Source organism: Mastomys coucha, unplaced genomic scaffold, assembly GCF_008632895.1.
Source record: "Mastomys coucha isolate ucsf_1 unplaced genomic scaffold, UCSF_Mcou_1 pScaffold22, whole genome shotgun sequence".
Taxonomy (NCBI): domain Eukaryota; kingdom Metazoa; phylum Chordata; class Mammalia; order Rodentia; family Muridae; genus Mastomys; species Mastomys coucha.
The window spans coordinates 186,296,696-186,318,659 of record NW_022196905.1 but is presented as its reverse complement, the minus strand read 5'-3'; the positions used below and the strand labels follow the sequence as shown (position 1 = coordinate 186,318,659).

The window sequence follows — 21,964 nt, the reverse complement described above, 5'->3', positions numbered from 1 at the left end:
AGAAAAGAAAGGCTTTTGAAAGCAGGAACACCACACACGGAATTCCTTCTTCTTTATTGGGATAATGTTGTACGTGTACTTAAAGAATTCTTCATGGTTGTCTTACTTGGAAAACAAATGAATCTAAAGATGTGTGAGTGTGTGTGTGTGTGTGTGTGTGTGTGTGTGTGTGTATTAAAATTAAAAATAGATTTTTACTTTGTTGCCTGAGGAACAGGACCACACAGCAGAGTCTCAAGCCTTGAGTTTAAAATATGCCTGAATGACCCAGCTAAGTGTAATAACCATGTTTTCTAGTTTTGAATACATGAATAAGTTTCAAAGCTGTTAGTTTTGTCTTAGAAGCACCCGAGGGAACTAGCAGGGACGTTAACATACACAGGAAACTGTTCTGTGTACAAATGTTTCTATTTGGCAGAAATAGCTACATCGATCTTCATAGTCTTCATTTCTCTTGTGAAAGTGCACTCAGTGTTGCACACAGATTTAAAATGATGTATAATTGAAATGTTTCCCCATATAGGTCGACTGACCTTGTTAAAAGTAGCTATGACAATGCAAATGGAGCAGAGCTTGGACTACCAGCTAAGGAGTCATTTCTCCATCTGCTCCCGATATCATACCACCAGAGAATCTGCCCTGATGTGAAGAACAGGGTTTGTCTCCTCAACCTGGGACACACGTGTTAACAGTCCCCTGATTCTCAAAAGGTTTTAGTTGAATACATCATTGCCCATGACTATATAGCATTGTTAGACTGACTAATCACTATCTTGTTCATCTAAATTTTTCCTCTACAAGAATGGATTGATGCTGATGCCTTGGCTGAATGACCTTATTCTTGCTGATACTAAGTAGCAAGAGTATTGAAACCACCAAATGTAGTCTTAGAAATGTCCCAGCATTGAATCTCATACCATATAAAAATATGTGTGCAAACATTTACATAGTCATACAGCCTGGGGTGTTAGCTGATTTCATAATGAGTTTAGATTGGCTGTATTTTGTGATTACAGTTCTGACTAACCATTATCATGACTTGAAAAGAGTGTGCTGGAGATAATTGTAAGTAATGGTAGCATTTGTGGTTTGAGTTTTCATAACTCCTTTTGATATAAAAGAAGACAGATGCTAATTGCCCAATTCAGCTTTGATGGATTATAAATATTCCATGCTAATTATAGAGTGAATTAGTCAGGATAAGAGAAGCCGTTCAAGCTTTGTGGTACCTAGTTGGTTTTATAGAACAAAGTATGAAATGTCTTTAAAATCTTGGTAAGTAGCATTACATTTACAATAATTAGTTAACATACTATGATGGCTTGATTAGGGAAAAATATCTGCCTCTAGCTTTTGTTTCATGTGTTTTCAGATAATGAATAAACATGGATAGTGGTTGCCCTGCATAGGGATCAGCCCCTCTGAAGACATTTGTGGTATCATGATTCCAGTAGGACTTCCAAATGGCAGTGCATAAGTTAACCAGCTTCAAGCCTTTTTGATTTTCAGTTTGTGCCCTTTCTCTCTCCCTTCCCTCCTCCCTCTCTTTTTCATTAGAAATGGAATTGGTTAAAAGAAAAATGACTTTATTTTCTACTTACAACATAAAAGGAAGTCTTTCTGATACAGGCTTAAAACTCTTTTGTTTAGGCTTTGCAAAGCATTAGTTTATGGGCCTCTGGAGTTATTCCCCAAAGCACAATGAAGTGTATACACCAAAGTTAAACAAGAAATTTAATGATGGTACAGACAGGCAGCATTCTGTCCAAGTCTTACATCATTGTTGATGGCCAAACAGCATCCAAAGACAAAGCCAATCAGATGCCTGCTAGTCCACTTTAATTCCTTCTTATTTCGCTTTTCTTGGAAAAGCACATGCAACACAGATTTTTCTATGTAGTTCAGCTCTTGGTCTGTACTACCCAGAGAAAGCCATCAAATAATTCTTGTGGAAAAGTAGTCATTCAGATTAATTCTCAATTTTAAAATATGTTTTTTAAATGTTAGAGGCTTGTATTCAGGAATAATATTTTGAAGGAGTGAAATGTTAGAGCAGCCATGGCACAAGTTACTAATTTGATGAAAAGGCACTGACAGCAGAAAAATGGGCCTCTCCTTAAATTTCTTACTTGATGATGTTGTTCATAAACAAAGTATCCAGGTTGTTACTTTCTTTCTCTGAAGCAGTGTGCCTGACTCCTATATTTCATTTGTCTTTTTAACCTGCCATTTTCTAAATTTTTCATGTGAAAACCTTGCAGGGACACAAGAAACCAAGGTCATGAAGTGAGCAAATATTTGATCCAGTCAAAGTGAGGCAATGAATCTATAGCATCAGGCTTGAGAAATATGAAGCTATCAGTTCATGCTCACCCTTGAAGTGGAGCCCCTCTTAAAACCATCCTTTTGGGCTCCAAGTGTATCCACTCCCCATTAGAGGAGCGATGGGGGAAATATCAATGAAAACTTGCTTTGTATAGCAAATGTTACCAAAGCATTGGAGATTGCTCTTAACTTATGGAAACAAACTGTGGCTGCCCATGTAACAGGAAGACACAGTTCTGTACAAAGACACAGGCATAATGTTCTTCGTGCTTAGAAAGAGCCGTTTTTTAAAATTTGTTTCCACCTAGCATCTCTCTTGCTATACAAGGTACACCATAGCTTTGAGTTATGTGGCAGCTATTAAGCAGGAATTAAAGTAACAGTTTGCTTGAGAAACAAAGCTTTGAAGAAGGTCTAACCACACACTTGTCTAGAGCAATGTCTTGTTTAGAAATGTCTAAGCCTGTTCATAGACTGCCAGGCTCAAGGGAAATAAATCCATTTAGTTGTTGGTGATCTGAACACCTCCTCAGGTCCTTTTGAAGCCTAAGACTCAAATCTGAATCTATAAAAACAAAACTTCTCTATTTCATGATAGTATGGAAAGATGAAAAAAAATCTAATCATTACTTTTATATCAATTATTAGAATTGTGTGAGAAAAAGGCCTCGAAGTCTGAGCTTACAGGGAAAAACACTACATACACACGCACACACACACACACACATACACACACACTCATCATTATCTATATCTATATACCTATATATTGACATGCTATTACTTGGTCTTGGATAATGGGACATAGTTTTTTTTTTCTCTTTCAGTGATCAGATAGTGTATTTAAAATAAGAAAGAATATTTTATCCAGTTGCCAAAGGTCACAATATTTACTCCAACAATTTGATTGGGTTGAGAAATAAGAACTCAAATATTCTGTTTGTAGACATTTTCTTTTCACCCATAACAACATTTAAATGTTCGCTGATGGCATTCATTTCCCCAACTGACACACCTCTGCTTTTCAGAAGGTCCCTGCTCTGTTTACATAGTTCCCATTAAAGGGGAAAGTAAATCTTTTTGTAAAGCGGGTTTTTTTTCTTTTCTTTTTTTTTTTTGTTTTTTGTTTTTAATCCAAATGCTAAGGCCCCAAATGTATAACCTGTTAGAAGAAAATCTCTCTGTGTGGTCTCCAGAACACTCAGATGGAGAGCTACCCTGATACTCAGCTGTTTTGTGGACCGAACGTCTGTGCCTTGTGAGTCTGTCATGTCGAAAACCCGCTGAAGAGCAGCAGGAGGGGAAATCCTTTGATGATTAGGAGAGCTGAAATTGTTCTTATCTCTGAGCCAGTCAAACACTGGCTTCTTGGAGAGGGAGCCAGTAAGGCCTAGGCATGACTCAAATGAATGGAATTTTAAAAGGCTCTATCTGGATGCCTGCTATAGTTGTTAACCTAATTGTCACCTTTTTCATTTTTTAAAAGAAATTCATTTCCCTTTCCCTATTTGTGGAATTGTGAAAACTAAAAACTAAAAACTGGTAGTTCCCAACCCTTAAGTTTAGGATATCTGGGTTAATAAAATGATTAAGAAGAGGTCAGAATATTTAAAATTAGAATTATGCCTTAAAAGCTAGTTCTTAGAAGAGTGATGATCATAAATTAATGCAAACAGATTTGCAGAAGAGATCTCTTTTGTCACTTCACCTCAAGAGTTGTCACTCCTGGACAATTCTGGAGAGAAGGTAGGCAAGCACAGACTCCTCCCACTGTGGCTTATGCACACCTTGGTTTAATCAGTCCTGACAGCGTGTGAGCAGCATCTGGGATTGAGCCTCACCTTGGGTTTGGCCCCTCAGTTGAACTTGTTTAGTTATCTTACATCGCAGGTTGGTGAGTTAGGGTTTGAAAAACAAGGAGACATTTGGGATAGGAATGTAACTCACAAAAGGCGCATGTAATGCATTGTTCACTGTGTAATGTGTGCGGACAAAGAAATGGGAATTTTATCCATTGCATTCTAGAGACTCCAAGTTTGGGCAGTCAACAGAAGGGCCACAGGGGTCTCCTTTTCATGTGTGTTGTTGCCTCTTAAATGACCAACCCATGTGGATGGGAAGTAAACAGGCTTGTGTATTACTGAAAAGCACTGTGTATGCCCAACAGTGATGTATCTAGAACTTTATGCTTCATCTAACCTTCCCTTGTGTCTAGTCAAGTGACCGAGTAGAGGGGTTAGTAGTCAACATACAGGACCCTAGCATGTGAGGTGAGCCACCAATGGCTTTCAGATCTCTTTCCGCCATGATTACAGATTGATCGTCTCTAATCCAAAATCCAGAAATCCAAACAGTTCTAAAAAGAGGAGAGTTTTGAGCAATGGTATGGTGTCACAAACAGAAAATCCCATGCTTGGCCTCATGCCCTGGATCCCAGTGAGATGGGCGGGCCCATAACCCTGAACCTATGTGTCAAGATGTAAAAAGGGCAAAATTAAACTTTATGTTATCTCTTAGATAAAGTATCTCACTGTGTATATGCAAATGTTTCAAATTAATGGAGTTTCTGGTCCTAAGCATTTTTAGCAGAGGACAGCAGATCTATAGTAGCTCTCCAACTTTTTTCATCATTTGCTCATTTCCTCTGAAGAATGAAAGTTGTATCTGACCTAAATATGCCACTCACCTTCCAAGATCACACAGAACTTAACAGCTGGACTCAACAGTAGCTGAACTGCTCTTCAGGACCAGTCCTAGTCATTGCTGGGAAATCCACTTTCTCCTCTGGCCTGCTATTCTCACTCACTCATTAGTCTACAATGTAGTGGGTGCTTGCTGCAGGCTATGCCTTGGGGAGCCTTGGTGAGGAGAGCAGGCCATCGGCTCCTGCCTCTAGAGCATTCTATACCCTGTTCATTTCCCTTGAGGCCTCTTCTCTCTCTTCATTTTGCTCATAATTTTTAGGCACAGGCTCTCCCTTCCCTTTTAGTCAAAAGGCAAGGCAAGAATCCTTTGGGTAAAGACTACATGTTATGTTTCTGTTTCTGTGGTGGGGCCGAGAGAAACTGTATTTTAACTGAAATAAAGCTTTGAAGGAGAACAATTTAGAATTACAATCTGATCTCCTTTGTAATCATCACAAGGAAGGGACTCTTCATTGTCACCATGACAGTGAAAATAGAAAGCCCTTAGGTAAGCAGGTGTGTGTTCTTAAGAGTTGGGGAGGCTCCCGGCACAGCTTCTGGATTAAGGGGACAAGACACTAAGCTTGAGACCGGCCACTCACTTGACTAGCTTCAGGCCTTTGCTTCTACTGCTATATTTAATCTTTGAGTAACTCATGAGATACTTGTCCTTATGCTGTGCTATGTCTATTTTATGATGTGAAAACAGTGTCTTAACTGGGGCAAGTAGAAAACGTTCAGGACAAACCAGGGAGCCAATGAGCCTGACAGGAACAAGAGTGCTAAGTGTGAATTATAAATATGCTCTCAGACAGTCTTCACTGGGTGGACGGAAAACTGCATGCTAGGATTATAGAGCATTTCAATAGAAAAGCTTGCTTCAAAGATGCTATTAAGCACGTATCTTTGTCTCTCTAAGCCACAGCAGCTTCTAAGTAGAGGTTCCAAAACCCTGTTCTTAATTAGATTTTTCCAGTGTATTATAATTGAGGTTTGATTCAATTTCAGGTTTTCAGGGGGGGCAGATTTTCTCAAAGTAGACATAGCCAGATAGGCATCAGATGATTAGATTCACATGGCTCAAGGGACAGGGCTGCCTCTGGAGAAAAGGCCTTTATCTTTTTGTAAGTCAGCTGCTTGTGCAGAATATTTCTGTGATAACAAACTTCAATTCTTTTGGGGTAAGGTAAATTGGATTATAGAATATCAGAGCTGAGAACGAAAGAAGGATGTTAAAATAAGACCTGTACAAAAGACCGTAAAGGACTAAAGAGCACAGTAATTACTAAATTAGAGGCACCTGTTCCAAATGGCACAGCCTAGTTTTTATTTTGCTTTATTTGAACAACTTGGGGTTCTTAGATTACATCATGGCCATTTATTTGGCTGAAGTCTATCACAAGAAATAATAATAATAATAATAATAATAATAATAATAATAATAATAATAGCGATTCTGTACAAAGTAGTCATATTGTTCCTAATGAGAATGTGTGTTTTTCTCCTTTTTTTCTTTTTTCTTTTGTATGGCATGGCCTCAATATGGAGCCCTGGCTGGCCTGGAACTTTTTGTCTCTTATGGATGGGCATTGACCTTTCAGCAGTCCTGCCTCCATCTCCTAAGCTCTGGGACTACAGACATATGCTAACATGTCCAGCAGAGAATATACTTGATCTTTAAAGAGACATTTGCCTAGGGACACTCTGTTTTTCTTTGGATGTAAAAACACATGAATCATATAAATTAATCTCACAGAGTAGAGAACAATCACCGCTTTACAGGTGACCTGTTCTCATTTTTGGATTTGACGCATCACCACTTTACAGGTGTCCTGTTCTCATTTTTGGATTTGACGCTTCTTCCCGCACCCCTGCCCCTGTGGACGCTACCCCACCCTGAGCAGAAATTGTGATGTGGTATCACTTCCTCTTAACCCCATACCTGCGGTTCAGCTTCTAAGTTGATTTTGAAGGGATGTGCTTTTCCATCTTCAGATACCTGCGGAGACCATAAGCGAGTTTCTGCCCTGCAAATAAAAAAGTTTGCAAGCTCGAAATCCAAATGGCACTTCTTTTAAAAATATACATTATTTCCCATGATGTTTGTGAAAAATATTAGCAACCTTCACTAATTTAAGCCCGAAGGATTTATCTTTTTTATTATTCTGTACGTCCTCATTTAGTTAAGTCTTATATCGTTAGTGTCCTTTCGAGGACCTGAGAACACAGTAAGCTTGCCTGGAGTGCATGATGTTGTCTCTGGAGAAAGTGCATCTGCACTGCGTGCAAAAACAACAGAAGAAGGAAGTTTAGAGACCCGAAGACACTGGGAGGTAAGCTGTCTCAGTCTCTCCTCTCTCCTCTCCTACCAAGGTGGCTACAGGAGCCAGGGAGAGATTGGCCATGTGACCGTGTGCCTGGCATCACAGAGCTATGGTTTGTCCTGCTCTTCTCATGCATCTGTGGCTCAGAAGCATAGGCACAGATTGAAAAGAATCTATTTTTTCTTCATGACGCTTACGGATGTCTGATGGAGTTGGCCCTCTGGCCCAGTAGAGATGGTTGTTCAGTACAGAAGCAACATGGTAATCACATGCAAGCGACCGCTGTAACCGATTACTGCTTCATTATTTTCAGCTTCATACCAAGGCTGTCATAACAAGTTGAGTTCAAATTCTTGCTTTAGGAGGTGGTATAGAAATATCTGCATACTTAACGTATGCACATTTTTTATTCACACCATGTAAACAACCTTTTGATATGAACCTGCACAAAACGGCTGAGAGGATATTAGCAACAGAATTTAACATGGTCACTTTTGGGCAAATTAGGAGATCTGAAATACAGAGCATCTTTCAGAGCTATTCCATGTCACAGATATATGATCAGCTGTTCATTCTTGTGTTGTCATGGCTATAATTATTTTCATTGTCAAGTCCCTGGGCTACGACTAAATGCTACATTGATTAATTTCAGTGATTATGAGAATGAAGTGGCAAATACATGAGAAATTCCATCAGAGTTCTAGGCCTATGACATTTCTCACGAGGCAGATGAGACAGATTAGAGCCCTGGTTCAGGTTCTCCAGAAAAACAGATCAGGGTTTGACCCAGTTAGCTGAGGCACACCTGTCAATCTTGAGACACAACTGGTAAGATGCTGCCTTAATCCTGTCTTGTGCATCAGCGTGAGTCATGGACTCCGTACCAAAGCCATCAATAGCCAAGATGACATCTCCAGGACACAGGTTGGCAGCTGCCGCCTTGCTCCCTGGCGTGACCTGGAAGAAACCAAGACACCACTTAAAATCTAATATCCCAGCAGTTTCTTGAATTTTATACTTTGTAGTTGTATGTTATCCTGGCAAATTTTTCAGTGTTTCACTTGTTGCCAAATCTTAACCCTAATTTTAAAAGAACTCCCAGTTGCTCGATTGTACTAATACTATTTTATTATGTTAAATAATTTTCATACTAGCCATATTGTAAGCACTATTTTATCTCTTGTTTTTAAAATATTTCATATAACTACATCTGTGAATGTTTTCTCTGTTGAAAACAAATAATTTTAAAGCTTTTTTTTTTTCTTAGCCAGAAATTTCTATTTTGAGATAGAGTTTTTTGACATTTTAGCAATTTTGGTATTTGAATTGAACCCACTTAAGAACTTGCTAAGTTTTTGTTTTAACATTATCATGAGGTGAGAAGCTTGGGTTAGATACTTATACTCCCCCAAGTTCATATGGTGACTATTTTTTCAACTCGATGACTTTTGAAGAAGAAGCCCTCAAGAAGGTCAGTAGTCTAGAGTCATCATGACTTAGATCCCTTATAAATAGTCCTCCAAAATAGCTCTGATGTTTTTATGCCATCTCCGTAGAGACACAAAAAGTTGGTCATCTGAAATCTGGAAGAGGGCCCAACTATGTTAGTACCCTAACTTAGATTTTTAGCTTTTAGAACTGTAAGAAACAATTTTGGTTGTTGAAAAGCCACCCGGTTATAACAGCTTAAACTAGGACAAGAGCATCTAGTCTAGCAAGTCTAGGAATCTGGGGAAAGGGTCACTCTTGAGCTGACAAAAGAAGCCTGACAATATAAACATTGATGGCATTCTAGAGAACTGAAGTCACTGGGAAGAAGTTCAAGGAAAGATGAGATCTCCAAGGAAGGAAGGGCCCATGCCTATGCATAGGTGTCCCTGTGACAGAGCAGGGAGGAAGAAGTGGCCAACATAATAGCTGTTAATAAAAATGCAGGTGAAACAATACTTTGCCAATGGCTTGGTGTAAGTTAGCATGAATGTAAAGAACCAAAGACACAAAGGAAGTTTGTATTCAGTCACATTATCTTCTCCATGAATGAAGAGGTGGAATTAGAAAACATCTAATAAGATAATAGGTTTTAATGAAGTCTGATCTGGTAACTACATTAAATATAAATGGCCTAAACATGTTACTTAAAAATCAGATATTTTTCAAAATAGGGGGAAAAAGATTTAATTTTTTCTATTAGAGTGTGTATGAAATTTTTAGAAGTGGAACATGAAAGAATAGTACTTTAGGGAAATATATGTTACTGTATTTTTGATGCTTAGAAATAGAAAATGTAGACCATTAGTATGCTGAATATCCAGTTAAAAATGAAAGGTTATTTTTCTGGGTAAATATTTCTCTCATTTTTCTGTCTGTACTCCTAGTTAATTGTCCAGACATCTGACCCCACTCCTATGCTCCTTTATATTATATACAATGGCTATTCTGATTTCCTTTAAGTTTCTCAAACAGAACAATCCTGTCCCTCCTAAAGGTTTTACATGTGTAACTATTTCTATATGACATAATCCTCACTTGATGGCTCCTTCTTGTTCTTTAGGTTTAAGTACAAATAATACATATTAGAAAATTCCCTAAAGTTCTGAAATGTCTTTTTTCTAGTCCCTCAAACTTGTTATTTATCTTTATATCTTGTTTATTTCCTTCATGAAGATTACTTTTAATTTTGTATTTGCCTAGTTACTTTTGTAACTAAGCTGTCTTAGTTACTATCTTCTCAACTAGGCTGCAAATTTATGTGCTGGAGGGTCCCTGACTCATGCTGATTTGACTGGCAATTAACAGCTTTCAAAAGGTGTATAAATTCAGGATGAACCTTACTTTGGGCACTGTAGTTGTTTTTTTGCTTATTTGGAGATTTGCAGTAGAACACTTGCTAATGATTTTGGAGGTAATTGCAGAGCTCAGGTCAAGTCAGGAGAGAGAGAGAGAGAGAGAGAGAGAGAGAGAGAGAGAGAGAGAGAGAGAGAGAGAGAGAGAGAGAGAGAGAGAGAGGATTCTGAAGTTTAGGCTAGTTGGGTGGACAACATTCTGTGAGTGTACTTTGCTTGTAAACTAGTGTTGGGCATGTTAAATCTGTCAAGATGCATTATGCATTTTCAACTTACAGTAGTCTCAACTTTTGATGGTGTTATCAGGATATAAGCCCATTATAGGTCAAGGATTATTTCTAATGTTTCACAGTGTATTACCCAGTATTTAAACTCAGTAAATGAAAAACTGAAGAATGAATGGAAAAGTCATTTAAATTAGGGCTTATGAAAAAAAAAGCAGTACTAAAAGATTATATATGTGTGTATGTGTTGTGTATATGTGATTCTCTCTCTCTCTCTCTTTCTCTCTCTCTCTCTCTTTCTCTCTCTCTCTCTCTTTCTCTCTCTCTCCATCCCTCTCTGTGCACATGCTCACAGGCACAATCACATGTACCTTCATGTGTGATGGCTTGAATATACTCTGCCCAGGGAGTGGCATTATTAGAAGGTGTGGCCCTGTTGGATGGAGTAAGTGTGTCAATGTAGGTGTGGGCTTTAAGATTCTCATAAGAGCTGCTTGGAAACCAGTATTCTGCTAGTAGCCTTCAGATCAAGATGTAGAACTCCCAGTTCCTTCTGCACCATGCCTACCTGGATGCTGCCATGCTCCTGCCTTGATGATGATGGACTGAACCTCTGAACCTGTAAGCCAGCCCCAATTAAATGTTGTCCTTATAAGAGCTGCCTTAATCACGGTGTCTGTTCACAGCAGTAAAACCCTAACTAAGACATCTACTTTGAGACAGGATCTCTTACTGAACTTCTAACTCCCCATTTTCCTGCTAGGCTGGCTGGGTAGAAGAAGCCCCTTGTTTCCACAACTTCACAGGGACTGGATTGCAGGTCCAGCCAGGCCAGAATTATTACTCGATTGCTGGGGATCTGAACTCAGATTCCCATGCTGGCGCAGCAAGTGCTCTTTCTCCTGAGTCATTATCCCAGCCCAGTTTATGTTTATTATTATGAACTTACCATTTTTATATTTAGAAACTGGAAATTGTAATCAAAATTACTCATGAATCTTATTTTAGGCCTCAAATTACTCCAGGAATAAGCTCTAGTGTTCCTAATACATTACTCCAGGATTAAGGGTCGATTCGCTGTTTTTAATTTGCTTATTTTGTTCCATTCTGAGCCCCTAGAGAGATTCAAGTTCATCTAGATAATAAAATCTTCAAAAATAGTTAAGTTTGCATGTATCCTAGATCTCCAGAACCAGATTGTTTATTGTGCTTGGATAGTCTGTGTCATGAAGATTTTCTAGTGGGCACAGTTGGTAGAAGCTTGGTGAGGAAACTGGGCTTATTACATCTTAGCTTTTGGGAACTACTTCTTAGCTACTTTTATTTAGAAGTTCTCCTGGACTCGGAACTGTTAGAACAAAGTTTCCATCCCCAATGGCCTTGGTAGGGATAAAAAGAATCCTAATTGTTTAATATTCTTTCAATATAGAATATCTAGGGCAGTACTTTCTATTTTTAAGCTTCCAAGGTCAGAATGCTTTCTTTGGGCTAAAACATTAAATGAGGCTTAGTGTGTCTGTTTGTAAAGCCCCCTCTTAGGTTTGATAATACAGTTGAACGGACTCAGGTTGTAGAACAGTCAGTCCTGATCTGGAAATGTTTAACTTTTTTTTTGTTTTGTCTTAACTTTGGTTATAATGAATGGAAAATAGAGCTGTGTGAATATGTGTGTCTAGATGTATCTGTCAGTGCTTGTGCACTGTGCTGCTGGGTGGGTTAAATGCCTATACACATTTTAAATAGACACCAGACCTTAAATGTTGAACAAGTAATAAATATTGACTTTATAGATTGAGCAGACTTCAAATATCAAAGTCAAATATTTTAGATATTAGAAGGGACTACGTTTTATTAACAACAAATTTGAAAGTTAAGGATTTCATCTTATCTTTCTACAAAATGGTACATTTTTAAAACTTCACTTTTTTTCAGTGATGTTCTATGATAGGCTGAGCAGAAAGAACTGCTCTGTTTTTATAATAAAGAGATCTAAGTTATCCAGGGCTTCCTACAGGACCATGTCACCAGGCATTTCAGAAGCTGGCCTGAGTAGCTTTAACTCTCATCTTGACACAGAGTAGAGTCACCTGAAAGGACAGTCTCAGCTGAGGGATTGCCTAGCTGGACCTATGGGCATGTTTGCAGGGGATTGTCTTAACTGCTGATTGATGTAGGGAGGCCCAGTCATTATCAACGGTATCATCCCTAGGCAGGTGGTCTTGAGATGAAGAGGTAAACCAGTACATAGGCAAGCCAGTACAAGCTTTCCAGTTGACAAACAGCTTCTGGAAGTAGTTCCTGCTGTTTGTCTTGGCTGTGAAAAGGCCCGCCTTGGGTTCCCTTTCTCTTCCTTCATTGGTAAGTATGACCCGGAGTTGTAAGCAACACAAACCCCTTTTCCTCTACCTTGCTTTTAGTCAGGTGTTGTATCGCTGCAACAGAAAGGAAGTCAGCTAGGGAATGTCGCTAATGATGGTGAGAACCCACTTCCAACTTTGTTTTCAACATGGTTCTTACTGCTTTTAATCCTCCACAGGTAGATGGATGAGGCACAAAAGGGATAGAGAGAGAGAGAGAAGGAGATACACAATGCTTTCAGTCCTTCCTCGTTTTCTAGTTCAGCAAGGCTGATGATTAGAGTGAGTAGTGACTAAAATGCCTGCTGATGTGACTTTGTTTTTGTAAGTTAAACCGTTCACAGAGGTATAAGAACTCACTATTCTATTTATACTGCTGCTTTATTTTAATGTTCGACTATTATATTATTACTTTGGATTTTTTATAGTGTGCCCACAGCTTTTTATTACTATGCTTTCTCCTCTTGAGAGAGCAGAGAGGTGAGATGAAGCATAAGGTTTTAAAATGAATTATCTCATATTTGTGGTCATTAATGTCTTAACTATTAAAGTTACCAAAGAGATAACTGGCCAGAACTCTGCAGTCAATCACTCAGCATCATGATTTTTAAACTTCCCTGTTACAAGAACCACCCGGGGGTCCTTGTTGGCCATAGCGATGTCCTACATCAGATGTCTGGAATCAAGGCTCAGAATCAATAGGAAAGGACCCAGGAACTGTGTTATTTATAGATACTTTAGATGATTTTGGCTCTTGATGTTAAACCATTCGATTATTCCCCATTCCATACCAAATGAACTTTGAAAGCCTGGCCAGGCATATAAATCCCTCCAGGAGCTGGGTACAATGGAAGTTTCTAGGGTGACATTCTCGTATCATTTACACAAAATGTGCTCATGACCCTGAGGATAGGTGTTTTCAAAGAGATCTGCAAGATTCTAATGTATAGTCTGGGCTGAAAACAATTACTTTACTGTTATGATAGCATTATTATTGGGGCTTTTAGCTTGCTTAATTCATAAGACAATCTTGCAAAAGCAGTTACTGTTATTTTAATGTAAGAAAATCGATGCTCAGAAATCAATACTCATATGGGGTTATTTATTATGTGAAAAATCTAGAATTCCTACTGAGGTTGTTTCACAAGCTCTTCCTTTGCTCTGTGCAGCCTCCCTGGGGTACCCTTCTCACTCCTGTGCCTCCTGCTATCTCTCATACCATACTTTGCATGTGAAATTTTGGACCAGTTTGTCATGGTAGTTTATGTACATACATGTGCCTTCGAGGGGAGAGATCCTTACTCATTGTAATCATTGCCCCTCAGTGCCTTTCACTTAACAGGACATTTTGCAATCAATATTATGAACACATGAACCAATGCTTCTCTGCAGACACCGTTGTTGTGAGCACAAAATTACACAGGGTTTTAGTCTACTGCCCTTGGTTTATCCTAGGACAAGATTGTGTCCAATTATAAGCCTCCCATTCTAAATTTTCAAATTTCAAATAAAATCTAGATTGAAGTAACAGATTTGTGTGTGTGTGTGTGTGTGTGTGTGAGAGAGAGAGAGAGAGAGAGAGAGAGAGAGAGAGAGAGAGAGAGAGAGAGAGAGAGGGAGAGAGAGGGAGAGAGAGGGAGAGAGAAAGGGGGTGGGAGGGAAAGAGAGAGAGGGAGGAAGAGAAGAATGGAGGGAGAGAGACAGTCTCTGTCTCTCTCTCTGTCTCATAGACACACACACACACACACACACACACAGAGAGAGAGAGAGAGAGAGAGAGAGAGAGAGAGAGAGAGAGAGAGAGAGAAGCAAGCACTGAGAATACACTAGCATTCTGAGTTGTTCCTCGCTGCACAGACCCTGAAGTCCCAAGGTAAAGGAAGCAGGGATAAAAGGGGGAAAGACTTACTGGCCTCAGTACAGACTCAGCACCTGAGTTTCTGCTGCATTCCACATTGGAATTTTACAAATGTCAACAATTTGTGTCTTCTGTGAGAGTAAACCCACATCCTGGTTGGGCAAGAAACTTCCAGAAGAACTCTTAGGATCTTCTTACAAAGTAAAACAAAGCAAAAAATAAAAAAAACCTACCCCCCAGAACAAAAAACCAACCAACCAACCAACCAACCAACCAACCAACCAACCAACCAACCAACCAACAACACACTCCAAAACTAAAGGAGCTCATGTAGAGATGTGAACTTTAAACATCGTTCTATGAAATACAGTGTTTGAAGTATGCACCGTCTATGAGTTTGTGCCATCATGTGTCAGGATAGCTAACACACCTATAGAGGGAGCAGAAGGGTTCCTAGGCTGGAACCAGTGTAACCTCAGACCTCAAACCTTGGCTCTGTGACTACCTCCATTAGCCAGACCCCCCCTTCCTAAAAGCTCCCGAGCCTTCAACATTCCTAAAGACTGAGCACTCGAAACACAATGCAGTGGGAGGCACTTCAGACTTGAACTGTAATGTAACACTCGCTCTTAAACCAAGTGTTCCAAGCCTACATTTTTATCTTACACAAACTGTAGCGCAGAGGTTGTCTAGAAAAATCTTGGGTTTGGTAGTTTATTTTCCTTCCTTTTGATGTGTGTGTGTGTGTGTGTGTTTCTTCAAATTATACTAAACTATACCACTGGTTAGTGGGTTTGTGAATAATTATGGGACAGAAACTCTTTGTGGTAACTCTGTGAACTGCAGTTTCAGTAGATGGAGTGGGTAACATATGTTGCCTTAAAGCAGGAGGACACAGGCGAGAGCTTAGCAGCCCGAAACCCCGATTTTGCATATGTATGCTCCTCTAGTAATAATGCACTTGGTAGACTAGCTCCTTTGTCTGTTTAGCCTATGCGCATCCACCTCACTCCTAACAGTGTGAGTGACAACAACTCACACTGTTAACAACTTTAGAATCCTCTAGAAAACTGTGGCAAAAACGGTGTTTTCATACAAACCCTTAGGAAAATCTCCTATTTACTATCTTATGTCTATGTGTAATTAATTATGCATATAACTAAACCCAGCTGCATTGTGGGAATGGCATGTGCAAGCATAAAATAAGTACATATCTTAATCTATCAGTCAACATAGAGAACCACCTAAACTATACAACCCTTGGTAACTAACTCTCTCCTCTTCTAAATCCCATAAAAAAGGCCTGGCCCAATGATCGGGGCCCTTGAGTAGTGTCACTCACAAGGCCCCTTGTCAGCTTTGACAATGCCTCCCTCTCTGAGCTGTACTCAGAATAAAGCTATCTTGCTACTTTTGCAAGTCTGTGTGAGCCGTTATTTTCAATTCTTTGGATTTAAGGCGAAAGCTTTGGCATCCTTTAGGCACTCTCACAAGCCTGGCTGTAGCTCCGTTGTTTCTTAAGGAGCAGGTACTTACTATGCACAAGCTCCTCGACTTAGGATGAAGCTATATCCCAAGCAACTGCAACTTCTTGATGCAGCCGAAGACACAGTCAATCAACCAAAATTGAGTATACCAAACCTGGTGAACATCCTACCATAGAGCAGGGCAAAACACTGTTCACTGTTGCTCTGCTGATCATATGGTTGGCACTAACCATGGCTTTTTACCACTGTCCGGCATCAAGACAGAGTAGTAGCACACCACTGTCAGTTCTTAGCACAGGCAGAGTCGAGAACTCTAAGTATGGTCTGAATTGAAAGTGTCACTTTCAAGCCATTATAAAGGGGAAGTGTCATGAACTGAGGGCCCTCCGTAGTCTGCATTTATATAGCAGCAGACAGGGAGGGCACATACAATCTAGCATGTAGCACAAAAAAACAAAAAAAAACAAAAAAAAAAAAAACATCAACGGCTTGGGAAAATACCTCTCATAGACGGAGCTTCCTTTAACAGTATGTATGGCATTTCAGTTCTTTGTGTCCTTAAGAACTTAACCAAACATTTACCTTTATTGTGGGGTGAGTGTTTTGAGAGCACAATCTGCCTTTTTATGTCAATAAAGTTATGTAAAAGGTGAGCATCTGAGTCATTTGTATTACAGCTATATTTATAACATCTGTGATGTACCAGATGTTGCTATGTGTTGGACAGTTTCCAACATACAAGGTTCCTGCCCTTGAGGAGCAAGTGATGGAGTCATATATGCGTAAGTATCTTGGGTATAGACAAGATAATAAGAGGGGATAGGCAGGCAGTTATGTATGACTATGCGATGGATGAAAGGACCACAATTAGAGGACTAGAGGAGGGCTAGGTTTTTCCGTAGGCAGAGAGGACCATGGGGTAGGGCTAGAGAGAATAATTCTGGGAGAGAGTAATGTGTATCAGAGGCACAGCCATGCCAAGGAGATCATAAACAGCCAGGAGCCGTGGCATCACTGTCCTTGTATGGAGTGAGAAGAGGAATGGGAGGGGAAGGGAAGAAAAGAAGGCAGAACAGAGAGTAAAAAGCCACGCAGAAGAACCCATCTCCTGATCTCTAGAAGCTAGTGATGTCCCTGAAGGATGCTTAATGGGAAGGATGAACAGCCCCTGGTACTTTTCAAAGGTGGATGGTAAGAATTTGCAGGGCGACTTGGAGACCGTAGGCAGGCTCTGGGCAGGAAGTTATGATGTCTTGAATAAAGACAGCAGCACGAAGAACAGCATTGAATGTCAGTGGGGACAGTGAGGGATGTTTTTCTCATGCATAGACTTAAGTAATAGAGTAATATTAAAATTATAAAATAGAATGACTGCCTAGCAGCGGCAGGTACTTTTGACTACACCTCTGAGGTTTTTATCCAAATGATTTCTCATGTCTCTGTAATTATTATGAACATATTCTTAATAAGAATCCACAAAGGCATAAAAACCCAAGTGAGAGGGCTTGCACTGATTTAACAAGAATCCCTGATATGCAGGGCTTTGGGGACAGCTGGAGTGGAACAATTCTGTGTTATCTGTTCCCTAGAAGTCAAAATCGTTGAAAAGGTATACTTTAAATAAATAACATCTGGTTTATTATTGAATCAAGTGCCCACAGTTGTGACACACATTAGCTGTGAGTTAAAAAATCCAAGACAGAATGGCTCTTCAAATAAAAATGTCATGACATCAAATACATTTATCGATGGTCTTTGTAGTCTGAATGCAGATGTAAGATTGCATTAAGATAAATCTTGCTTTCAGTGTCAACGATCCCAAGTTTCAAACATATGATTCATTAGACAGATATGTTACAGAGTAATACTTAAGATAATTCTTTTGTAAATTTCTTCCAGTGTCTTTATGGCATAATTCATTCTTTCGGATTTAATTTAAATATGATTTATTCTTTGTTAAGATTCAAGAGACTCTGTTACTTAATTATGAGCAAGTGGAACTTTTATAAAGTAAGCATATTTCTTAGAGACAGTGGGAACTGTTTTCTTTGGTAAAACTATAAAAGGAACGGCTTGGTCCACATCATGGAGGCATTTTCTGCTTAATTTACTTAAGAGCATTTCTGGGAGTATGTTTTAAGGTCTCATATAAAAACACATGTCAGATGTGTTTACATGTTTTTGAAAAATGTAAAACAAAGCTTGAAGTGAGCCATTGTATGCAACCCTATGATACATGTTTTGGGATTTTTAAAAAGCATCGGGTTTCACAAATAATAGTGATGTGTGTACACTGCCCTATTCAAAATCTGCTTTTGAAAAAAAAATGATCAGGCTATAAAGCTGTATTCATAAAATATAGCATGAGCAGTAATAAAAGCAGAACGTTTAGAACATAAAATTATAATATTTAAAAGTTCGTGCCCTCACGTGTAGAATGGCTTGCATGAGTAACTGAAAAGTTTGCTTTCAAGACTTGAGGGAGTTATCAACTAGATGCTTTACAATAATTCTAGAAATCTGTTGACAGAAAGGGAACCCTGGGCTTCATTTTTACAGCCTTCTTCTTGTTGGGTTTGCTTTAGATACCCTGGACTAAGGCAGTTTGGTTTTTGCTACTAAAGTCTTATTTTTCAAAGTCATTAGACTGAGTGGTTGCTCTCTATCAGGTAAACGACTGCCCAGGTTTTCTTTGTAGTTTGGATTATAGGTAATGCTGCCTTAGCCAAGTTCTCAGCTGTGGAAAATATTTATCCAAAAATGCCTGGAAACGGAGGAATACACATTAGTAATATTTTCCCTGTCTGGCTGATATGAGAGGTTCCAACTTGGCCAGTCCAAGCTGTGCCCTGAGAACAGTACCATGCTGAAGTTCTCATCCAGGCAAGAAAACTGCTCAGATGCAAGTTTAGAGCCACCACCACCACCAAGTAACTGCGAGAATAATAAGTCTTTCTTGTTCCCTGTATCTGTTAGGAAAGGGAATGGGGTTGGGGAAAGTCAAAAGCACCCCTCAGCTCTGGAGCCCTCCTCTGAGCCCAGGAATCCCGCACTGCCAGTTGACCTCTCTGGGATATATGGCTGGGGACCAAGGAAAAGGGATGCAGAGTTTCTGAGCTGCCTTGGTTAAATTGCTTTGCATCCTCCCTGCTTGTTGCTGAAGTCCAACTGGGAGACAGAAGTTCAGGCCCCACCAGTGCACCATCCTGCCTCCCTCTCTGGACTTCTTGGTTACTCTCTTTTAACTCCAGGGTTACTCTCGGATGCCAAGTGACCTGCAGCAAAAAAAATCAGAATGGAAAACACCTACCCTGGTGATGACCAAAGGCTGGTTGAAGTCTATGCCCCCAGAGAGTCTGAAGCCCCAGGGCGCAGGACCCGGGAGAACTACGTTCTGGGGCATGACGCCTTCCCGCGAGTGGGTCCAGTGACCGATGGCTCTGCAAAGCGCTAGTCTCGGAACCAGACAACCCACTAAGCTCCTGGGGCTGCGACCCAGCTGGGAATGCTGTCCGGGAGTTTTATCCCTGCTGCGGAGTGACGTCACTGGCCTCCCCTCCTCCCCGCCCCCTCCCACCAAGGAGAGCTCCAACTTTGGAAGTGAGAGACAGAGCTTGGCCAGAGGCGCTCCCAGCTGGGTGCAGTCGCCCAGACCTCTCCCCGCCCAAGGAGGCTTCGGGTTACAGCTTCCATCCTTCCCTTAAGTAACACCTGTCCTCCTGTTTACCGTCTACTTGCTCAGCAGTGCACTTTAACTGGGAAGTTAAAAGCAATCACGCCACCACAGCCTCTATGCTTTCAATTAAAAGAAAACCCAAGCACTTAGGAATTTAGCAGTTTTGAGCGCGCGTTAATGTACTCTCTTAGTATCTAGCTTTGGTCAAGTTAAAGTCATCATTTTTTTTTTTTCAGCTGTAAAACAGGACTCCTGTTTTAGTGTACTTGTAAAGGTATTTGGGGGATTTGGTGGCAATAAAAATGAAGTGTTTCTGTGCAGCATCCCGCACAACATTAAAAAAAAATCAAGTATTTCTACAATTAAAATATATGTCCCCAATCAGGTGTGTGTGACTTTGTGATATAGAAATAACTTTATTATCTGTGAAGTTTATGCTTGGACCTTCTCTTGCCCTGCTTACCCCTCAATATTTCACCACGTCGTGCTAAGTAAGTTTTCGTTTTAAGTTTGGGCAACATTCATAACTCTCCCAGCCACAGGTGGCAGCATACTGCTTAGGCTCTGCATGTTGGACATGGCTGTTTGATACATAGAGGCAAGTGCCAGGACCATCTAGGAGTTGAAGCTTCTCTGTCTGGGTGCTGCAGCCAGAATGAAGATGTCTGTGGGAGTGGGAATAAACGGGACCCAGAGCAGAGCATATTCGATAGAGCACTCTGTTCGGATGTACTTGGAGAAAAGAAAAAGGAGATTCAGGACCCTGTAAATGGAATGAATCAGTTTGGGAAAGTGGAAACCGGCAGGAGGTCACCAAGGGGATCACTATTTGTTGGTCACGTCTGCAGCCAGTTGCTATGGCTGGTGTCATTTCTCAGGCTAGGGAATAGTTTCTCTGAATCGGAAGAACTCGCATAAGATCCCACAGCTAACAAATGGTAGAAGTAAAATAAACCATCCAGGTTGGCTCAACCCCAACGTCTGCTTGGTACAGGAGGAGACGTCAGGGGTGTCTGGGTAGCATCCTGGTTTAGATGTAGGGTAGAATCAAGCGCATCTGGTGCTATGGGTCAGGATGGTCTGATTCTTAAGAGAGGCAAGGATGTGGAAAGAGAAGTAGGATATGCCTAAAACCCGAGGAGAAGGGTCTTGGACTTAACGAATGTTCAAGCATAGGGCCATCCTGGCCCAGGAGAGCAGAGCACATGCCATAGAGCATTCTGTTTGGATGTGCTTGGAGCAAAGATAAAAGAGAGTCAAGACCCTGTAAATGGAATGAATCAGTCTGGAAAAGTGCAGGGCAGGAATGTCACAGTCCACCCAGAGCCAGGGATGACATCACTCCACCCACTGTGCTGGGCTGTCCAGGTCTCGGGGGGATAGAAAGACTATGTTTCTAGTTCCAGGTATTTTCCAGTGTCCTGCCTATGTTGCCTTATCAGTAAAATAAAATAACATATTCTGTTGATTTTGTCTACTTCAGATGGGCGTATGATTGCAGAACACATTTCCTCTGTCAGTCACTGGCTAGGTTGTCGTATATACCCCCCCCACATACACACACAGGTGTGTGTGTGCTCACATACACTCGAATGCACAGTCACACACATAACTTGCAAAAAGAATGAGATGTTATTTGGTGTTGTGTAATTATCTAAACCTATCTCATGAGTTGGTCAGGTTCCAAATATTTGGTGCCATTAGATCAGAGTTTCAACTTTTTCTATTAATGACTCATTTTTATTCAGGAAATTTGATATGAGCCTGAATATACATACATACAAACATACATACATACATACACACACACACACATGCATATACCATACATACATATATAGTAGGGATTGGTTCTAATACTATTTGTGTTAATTCAGCTCTCCAAATCACACAGGAACCCTCACATCTGCACTGAGAGTCCTGCCTGTAGTTGGCTCTGATTGGGAAATATATTTGCCAGTGGCCAATGGCTGGTCAGGGAGTCAGAGGCAGGACTTTTAGGATTCATGGGCAAGAAACATAGGGATTCCACCATGAGAAGGGCGGGGGAGACAGACCACGCAGGGAAGGTACAGGAGGGAGAGACAGCAGAAATGTAGGTACAAAGGGGAAAGCGACCCCAGAGGGCTGCCCAGCAGGGTCCAGGGCAGCAAAGATAAAATATAGATTTAGTAAGTATTAACTTA

The 21,964-nt window shown here is 40.3% G+C and overlaps 1 protein-coding gene across 3 annotated transcripts in view; it reads right to left on the bottom strand.

Moving 5' to 3' along the window:
• The window catches only part of Pdlim3 (PDZ and LIM domain 3), a 31,501-nt gene extending 11,881 nt beyond the window's left edge, over positions 1-19,620 (bottom strand). For 2 of the 3 annotated variants that reach the window (XM_031339694.1, XM_031339696.1), the window contains exons 1-3: positions 19,413-19,614; positions 8,139-8,290; positions 6,952-7,036 (exon numbers count right to left, since the gene is read on the bottom strand). In XM_031339694.1, coding sequence (XP_031195554.1) covers positions 6,952-7,036; positions 8,139-8,290; positions 19,413-19,505 — 330 coding nt within the window. In that variant the 5' untranslated portion in view covers positions 19,506-19,614. Of the gene's footprint in view, positions 1-6,951; positions 7,037-8,138; positions 8,291-19,412 lie in introns of all 3 variants that reach the window. The other variant, XM_031339695.1, reaches the window with a different exon arrangement.
• Between the last annotated feature and the right edge of the window lie 2,344 nt (positions 19,621-21,964).